Source organism: Microtus ochrogaster, unplaced genomic scaffold (genome assembly GCF_000317375.1).
Source record: "Microtus ochrogaster isolate Prairie Vole_2 unplaced genomic scaffold, MicOch1.0 UNK97, whole genome shotgun sequence".
NCBI lineage: Eukaryota > Metazoa > Chordata > Mammalia > Rodentia > Cricetidae > Microtus > Microtus ochrogaster.
Genome location: NW_004949195.1, coordinates 1,060,554 through 1,069,097, shown reverse-complemented (window position 1 = coordinate 1,069,097; position 8,544 = coordinate 1,060,554). Strand labels below are relative to the sequence as shown.

Genomic DNA, 8,544 nt, shown 5'->3' with positions numbered 1-8,544 from the left:
GACAACCAAGGCTACATAAAGACCCTGTCTTGGAAGGAAGGAAGGAAGGAAGGAAGGAAGGAAGGAAGGAAGGAAGGAAGGAAGGAAGGAAGGAAGAGGGAGGAAGGAAGGAAGGAAGAAAGAGGGAGGAAGGAAGGAAGGAAAGAAGGAATGAAGGAAGACACCAGCCATCCTCTATGGAGGGAGGGCACACACGGCAGAACCAGCATGAAGAGTCACCAGTCACCAGAGTCTTGAGGGTGTGGCAGGACTGTGGCTCTCTTTCCCTTCAAGTCTCCCAACTTGCCACACACAAGTGGCAAGGCCATCTGGAGTTCTACCAGTCTCTGCTGTATGGGCTACAGCCTCCATGGGGAGAGCATGGCACCAGGCTACTGTGCTGACACTCAGGGGGATGCTTCAGGCTTCACACTTAACTCCTGAGAGCTTAGCTCAGGAGATGTGCACCCCGCTGGGGTGGCAGGTGGCAGGTCCTGATGCTCCCAACAGCGACGGCCTAGCCTTTTAGTCCCTGGGCCGGGTTCAGCAGAAGGCCGTGGTTAGTTCTAACTTCATTGTGGAATTATCTCCACTGCTGCAAGACAGCTTCCAGAGACTCAACAAGCCAGGACACAGGGTGTGCAGCTTGCTCCTGGAGACACGTCACTGGACATCATGGTAAGCAGCGAGCGGTGGCCTCTGTTCCTAGATTCATTTTTTAAAGACTTTATTTGCTTATTATATATGCATTTTTCTGCCTATAGGCCAGGTGAGGACACCAGATCTCATTACAGATGGTGTGAGCCATCATGTGGTTGCTGGGAATTGAACTCAGGACCTTTGGAAGAACAGTCAATGCTCTTAACCTCTGAGCCATTTCTCCAGCCCCTAGATTCATTTTCATAAAGAAAAAAACAATTTCTACTTTTAGTGATTTCTTGGACCTGATGTGAAGTGTGTACCCTTAGTCTTCCAATGTTTAATGTAACACCTTTGAACCCTTCATCTAACAAAAGAAACTTCCTATTCAAAGTGGGGCCCCAAGGAGCAGGAAACACCTTCTGAAGATGTAATATTGGAACTCCAGCTCCCACGATCCCTGTATGCATTCTACCAGCCTCTGGCTGCTCAGTTTTTCCTCCGCCAGGAAAGGGTGATAGCTAGTACTCAGTGACTAGAGAACCGCAGAAAAGCCACAGTCAGCTCCCAAGGGCCACGCCCACCCACAGATACCCACAGGAAAGCTAGGCCTAAGGTGGCATGCTTCATTTTCCAAATTTTCTCTCCTTTTGTGTTCTAGTATGGATTCATCAACACCTGTCTGCAGTCTCTTGTGACAGAGAAGTTTGGTGAAGAGACGTGGGAAAAACTGAAGTAAGTGCATCAAAAAAGAGTGAAGTACCTCGTGAGCATCTACGTGGTCTGCTGTTGTACATCAGTAGGAAGGTGAAGCACCCTGTGGGCTTCCACGTGGTTTGCTGTTTGTTTTCTTTTGCTTTGAAGGGTTCCAGTATTTTACTGATTTCTTGATGAGAGAGTCAGTTGAGTGGATAACTGTACCCTTCTAATTCTCAGGGAGTTTTAGTGACTTGGAGACACTTAAACATACTAGCTAGAAACAGAAGAAACTCCTTAAACCATATCTGGGTTTTGTGCAACTGTGTCCATGTGTGAGTATGTGGTTACATGTGTATTGTTTGCATGGAAAGGCCAGAGAGCCATCAGGTATCTTCCTCAATCTCTCCCACTATCTTTTTTGAGATAGAGTATCTCACTAAACGTGGCGCTCACTGATTTAACTAGACCATTGGCTGACAAATTCTAGGGACATGCTTGCCTCTGTTTTCCCCCACCCCTATGCTTGGGTTACCGATGTGTACCACCATGCCCTGCTTTTACGTGGGTGTTAGGGATCCAAACTTAGGCCCTCGTGTTTGTGTGACAAACACTTTATTGACTGAGGCATCTTCTCAGCTCCCCATCTTCTCTATTCCTAAAATAAGCCTTAAAACAGGGTCCCCCCGATGTTGATAAGCATTCAGAAGATGCTAGCATGAATTTCATGAACGAACTTCCATTGCCCTCTTGTCTCTCTATTCTTATGTATCTCTCTCCTAACGGAAGGATTAAACTCAGGGCCTTGGCCTTGCTAGGTCCTTAGCGCTGGCCCACACCTGCTCATTCACTCTTTGTCATCCCTGAAGAGGGAGCAAATCGTGGGGAGAGGAAAAAGGGGGACAGGAAGGGAGTAGGAATAGAGCCCAGAGTCCTGGATGTGTCAGGCAAACACACTGCTACTAAGCCATAGTGATTGGAAGCATCACTCCAGTCCCTGGTATCCATCCTAGGGGTGCAAATGGTGCGGAATGCTCCATTTCAAATCCCCCCCCCAGAGTTGCCTTGGTCCGGACTTGACATCTGGGAAAGCCCACCAGATACTGACCCCTCCCACAGGCTATTTAGGCTCAAGCCAGGAAAAAGGAACACATGGTCTTGGGGTTTACGTGGCGTCCCCTCTTTCTTTCCCCCCATGCTCCCGTGCCACCCGGGAGTGCTGCATTTATTAAATGTGGGCATCTTTAACTTGGCCTAATCTGGTCTGATTTGAGTTATTTTGCATGGGCAGAGAGGCTCATCTTAAGATTTTTCCTAACACATAGCCTCCCTCCTTCCAAATTCTTCAGATAATTCTTAGTTTTCCCTTCCTGACTTCACCCAGGAGTTTTTTCCTTAATTCTGCCATTTACAACTCCCAATAGTCCCTCGTTCGGTTTCTGTAATCTTCCCGGCTCCACACCTTCCAGTGTTACAGAGTGGGGTCTAAAGGTCTCAGAAACCACCCAGTCCTCTAGAAGCAAAATGAGTGCAAAAATACGGAAGATGATTGGCTTCCCCACTTAATCAATAACAGGTCACTCGAGACAACCTGGCACAGCTTCGTTTATTAAATCGCTCAAAATTTTACATGATAATAGCCGATTCTAGTTAAGTAAGCAGAACAAAATGGGAACTTGCCCATTGGCACTGACGGTCAGTGCAGTCCTGGGAGTCGAAAGCTATGAAGATGAGCACACGCATGATGCCAGAGCCAGCTTGTGAAAATCTGCTCTCTGGAAAGTATAATCTCGTCCTGCATCACACATATGCACATATATGTGAGGAAAGATATGACATCGCCTTATATGGAATGAGTTAGAAATTAAATTCTTTGGTTGTCAAAAACAAGTCAGCCAACAAATGGAACAACAAAATTTGTACTCTTGTATGTGATGCCTGCAAAGTCTGTGAGGTTCACTGTCAAGTTGTGTGACGCTGTTAGGTTTAAGACCAAAGAAGCAAATTAACTCCTGTAACTACCAGATCAATCACACACAAAGCAAAAATGTAAGACAAAGCTCAAAACAAGTAATAATTGAATTTGGATTTTCTCTCAATATCTGTGAGCCAAATTCCCCCATCCCCTTTTTTCTATTTAACTTTTAAGAGATTTTTCTTATTTTTTTATTTAAACAAAAGAAGCAAATTAACTCCTGTAACTACCAGATCAATCACACACAAAGCAAAAATGTAAGACAAAGCTCAAAACAAGTAATAATTGAATTTGGATTTTCTCTCAATACCTGTGAGCCAAATTCCCCCATCCCCTTTTTTCCATTTAACTTTTAAGAGGTTTTTATTATTATTTTTTTTATTTAAACAAACCTAAAATGTTTAGTGCAATTTTTCTCTCTATCTCCAGTTTCAAATAAAGAAGAGCTGAGGAGGGAGTGTGTTACCTGTTAGCATGGGCTAAACTGAGGTGGAGGCAGGCACGACCCCACACCCTGGGCTCTGTGGGCGCCCGCACTCAGGTGTTTGAAGGATCTTCCCGATCCAAACCAGCAATCTTTTAGACCAAATATTTTCACTTCAAAAAAAAAACAATGAAACAAAATCAATAAATAAATAACCTGAGGCTTGGACAGGCTAGGTGACCTGACTGACACCAACCTGCAAGTCAGGGACTAGGCCAGGACACAAATATCAGCATCAGTTTTGCCTCCCAAGGTGGGTAGGGGTAGGTACACGCATGTGATCACCTTTAAGGGCCAGAAAAGGGCATTCAGTTCCCTGAAGTTGGGACTGTAGGTGGCTGTGAGTCTTCCAGTGTGAGTATTGGAAACCAAACCCTGGTTCCCCGGAAGAGAAGCAGGTGTTAACTGCTGAGTCCTCTCTCCAGTGCCAGCATCCATATCTTCAAGGGCTCCATTGGGGAGCTGCCCCAGGGAGTACTGCCTGGATGGCACAGCCTTTGTTTATAGCCATCCTGTGATGGAGGGTGAGTGTGGGGAGAACACAGGGAGAAACTCCTCCTCCGCTGAGGACTTATTTTGTGGCCGACACCTTTCTATCAAAGCCTAACAAATACCCTGGAGAGCACATTGCCCCCCCCCCTCCCCCGTCCCTGAGAAGGAAACTGAGCCCTGGGAAGGCCCTTGTTGGAGGCTGTGTAGTAGATAGGCCTGACTAGTCTAGCTATGAAAAGAAAGCAAAAGCACCCTCTTTTAACCTACGCTGTCTCCGGGTGACAACAGAGGAAATCTCTGTAAACACGCATTTACTGACCTCCATTGCTCTGTCTGGAGCTGTGGAAACACTGCAGGGCTAGTGAATCCAATAAATCAGTCACCCAGCCAATTTCACTATCGGCAGAGACCTTACCTTACAGACCTGGAATGTGGAAAGCAGGGCCTCACTGGTCCACAGCCCATTGTCTCAACACAGAATGGACAGCCGTCAGTCACCTAAAGCTCTACACCTGTCTATCTCCCAGAAGATCTATGCCTGGGGGTTCCAGCCTGAGCAGGAAGAGGGCAAACAGTGAGCTCTTGCAGGCTGTGAGGTGATCACTGAGAAGGAAAAGGAAACTCTTTGAGGAGCGATGTTAGTCCCAGAAGTTACTGTATTGGGCTGTCAGTCTATATAGTTTAAGGTTACAGTTACTGGAGGGTCAAAGGTCAGAAATACGATCTACAGTCCACATGGCCCCGGCCGAGCATCTAACCACTCAGTGAACCAGGTGTCTTGTCATGAAGGAGTGCCCATTCCGTGTAGGATTATTGCAGGTACCAAATGAGATGTGTAAGTCAGACACCCAACTTGCAGCAAGCACCCCGCAAACACTAGCTGCAGTCATAGAAGTCATGGTTTGTTGTCAGTTTCTTTTTAAGATGCAAGCCTTGGGGCAGGGAAATGGAGGGACCCTAGGGTGTGCAGTCTTCCGGACCAGACTTGAGTTGAGGCAATCTGCTCTGATCTGTGTGTTCATGAGTCACTTGGCCCCATTCCCTAAATCTTTGATTCTGGATGAGAGGGGAATAACATGCCCACCCTCTGCGGTTGAGGAGAGGGCTGAGGAGAACAACACATCGAGGAATCTTGGAGGAACTTGGCCGTGTTCATCTCGCCTCCAAACACAGGTGTGGAGGGGGCCACCACACCCAACACTGTCAGAAACTGTTCCACTGCTCTGGTCACTGTGTCTCCACAGCCCCTTCTTGTCCAGAGGCAGGGTTTCCTAAGGCCAGCATGTATTAATGAACTTTTCTTTCAACCTGATCACCCTGGTATCCAGTGTGGGCCATCATAGCCAGTGAGAGGGAAAGACTGAGTTTTGGGCCAACACTGGGTACCGTCTCATTTCCTGTTTAGGACTAAGCTTGCCTGCCATTGTCAATCCCGCCTAGGAGAAAGGGAAGAGTTTTGGAAACTGCTGAAGCAGCCAGGGATTCGCTGAAGTCCTCAGAAGCAGAGGTAAACAGCAATATGCTTGATGCACTGTCTAAGGCAGGCCTTGCCCCCTCTCTTTCATCACAAGGCTGCATGATAGCATGGACAGACTGGCACTCTGATTGGCTGAGCATCCCAAATCCAGGACGAAAGTGGGTTTATTAGTTTATGTGCAAACATACGGTAAGGACTTCCCTTCTTTGGATCCTTGGTGTGACCTCACGCTACGGATCATGTCATTTCTTTGTGTCATCTCTTCCCATACCACTCTAAGTGGACAGGTTTCAGCATTTCCTGACACCAGAAAACCATGGATTCCAAATGATAAAAGACTTTAAGAGAGGAGCATGGGATAATTAGTTGATTGACAACTTGATGGTATAACAAAATGCATAGGGAAGGGTTGAGGCACACTTTTGGGTGTATCTGTGAGGATGTTTCTGGAGGGGATTAACTGATAGAAACTCCACACTGAACATAGGTGGTGCTGTTCCCTGGGCTAGGGGCAAAGACCAAATAAAAAGGGGAGAAGGGGCATGTGGCCTAAACATCTTCATTCATTTCCCTCTGACTCACCCAAATGTGAGCAGTCTCCTACTGCCACGCCTGCACTGCTTACGTTGTCTTTCAGATTGTAATCAAGGATAAGCTATATCTTGCTAGGCATCTGGTCACAGCAGTGAGAAAAATGACCAAAACAGAGCACACGTTTGCAGGGGGATTAAAGGAAGACCTCCGGGAGCAGAGGACTTAGCAAGACAATATTCAGGGTTTGTGCCATCAGGTTTTAGCAGGAGTGTCTGCTTAACCTAGACTTGAGGATGTGTTACACGGTGTTTAGCAGTTTATGCGACCACACAGGAAAAGCCAAGAGGAAGGCCTATTCGAGAAGCACAGCTAGCTGTGAAACTGGATTCATTTAGGGAATACTATTAAAAAGAACTTCACAGAGCAGAAAACTCAAGCTTACAAACATAAATCAAAACCGAGCCAAGATTGTTTGCTGCGCCGAAGGATCTCCTTTGGGCTGTGTTTAAACAGCAAATTCCCTGGTGCTCTTAAAGCAGAATTTTTGCTGAAAGGGGGGAAAAAGCCATCAATTCCCATACAAAATTTAAGAAGAAATGATTAGGCAAAGTGAACTATGTCTCCAGACATTATGACATAGATTATAGTTTATATGGAATAATCAGAAACAGATGTGTGTCCTTCTCTGCTGGCCTTGCTGATTTCCCTCTCATATAGTCTAGATTTATAGGTTTCTAATTCCGAGCCACGCTTTTGTAACCTCCTGGCCTAAACCTCAACAGTGGAGGCAGCGGATAGTCTGGGAAGAGTGGGACCTTTGGGGTAAGCTTTGTCTCCAAACTATGCCCAGATTGCTCACTGGCTGAGCTGGGCCGCTTTCTCCATGAGGCAGGAGCTTGCTCAGCTCCTAGCATGTGCCGAGCAGAGGTGCAAGCATTGGGGAAGGAAGTGATGAGGAGACCCAGGGACTGTGTCAGGGAATGGAGTCTAGTGTGAGGAACAGAAAGCGAACAATAAACAAAAAACTTTTCAGGTTGCTCAGAGAGCTATACAAACGTAAAGCATTTGAAAGAGGCTGTCTAACGATGCAGGTCTCCCTGTAAGGGTTAGAAATAGACTCTTTGGAGAGGGAATATGGTGTGGGACAAATGTCTATATTCTGTCAATTATATTTTAAATAAACGCTGATTGGCCAATAGACAGGCAGGAAGTATAGGTGGGACAACCAGACGGGAAGTAGAGGCGGGTCAAAGAGAACAGGAGAATTTTGGGAAGAAGGAAGCCCATTCCTCTGCAGTCCTGACCAGACCACAAAAGAAGCAAGATATGACTGCCCCCACTGAAAAAGTTAACGAGCCATGTGGCTAACACAGATAAGAATAATGGGCTAATATAAGTTGTAAGAGTTAATAAGAAGTCTGAGATACTAGACCAATCAGTTTATAGTTAATGTAGACTTCTGTGTGATTTTTTTGGGACTTAATGACTGCAGGGACCAGGCAGGGCAGAAAACGTGGACAACAGGAATCTATGAACTGGAAGGGAAGAGCCAGCCTGGGTCAGGGAAGTGTGTGTTCTCTAGAAAGAGGGAACAGCCAATGTAAAAGATCTGAGGTGAGCTGAGCTTGGTGGGAAGCAACCACCGTGCCTGGAGTATCACACGTGTGCTGTCTGAGAGAAGGTAAAAGGGGAGAAGGTTTTTAGGGACCAGAGCATCAATATGTGTAGAAGATAGGAAGGCGTTGACATTTCTTTCCAGTGAGCACAGGTTACTAACCCCTGGGCCTCTTCACTCCCACTTACAAGTGAAGAGGATAAATGGCCCTGGTGGTGGGGTATTCACCAGAGGAGATGCTCAGACACAGGTTTAAATCAGTAGTCTTGATTAGCTGGTCGGCAAATACACTGGGTGATCAGGCTCCCAGTGTGGCACCGAGCCTTTCTCAGGGTGAACTTTTAAGTATAAGAGTTAATAAGAAGCCTGAGCTAATAGGCCAACCAGTTTATAATTAATGTAAACTTCTGTGTGTTTCTTTGGGACTGAATGGCTGCAGGACCAGGTTGGGACAGAAACCTCTGTCAACAATATTGGGGGTGAATTTAGCAGGATGAGAAACAGGCATTTTGAGGTCTGAAGCTTACTTGACTAGAGACTTTCCTTTCTAAAAGTAGCTGGTGTGGGATGGAACAACAGCGAGTTCAAGGTCTATGGGACTACAGATGGAGTTCAACGTCAGGATGGGCAGCTTAGTGGCGCCCTGCCTCAAA

General features: G+C 46.4%; 1 protein-coding gene across 1 annotated transcript in view; it reads left to right on the top strand.

Moving 5' to 3' along the window:
* The first annotated feature begins 639 nt into the window (after positions 1-639).
* Positions 640-8,544, top strand: part of LOC101994843 (guanylate cyclase soluble subunit beta-2-like) — a 55,914-nt gene continuing 48,009 nt past the window's right edge. Inside the window, exons 1-2 of the mRNA XM_013355124.2 lie at positions 640-657; positions 1,280-1,353. Coding sequence (XP_013210578.1) covers positions 655-657; positions 1,280-1,353 — 77 coding nt within the window. The 5' untranslated portion in view covers positions 640-654. The remainder of the gene's footprint in view (positions 658-1,279; positions 1,354-8,544) is intronic.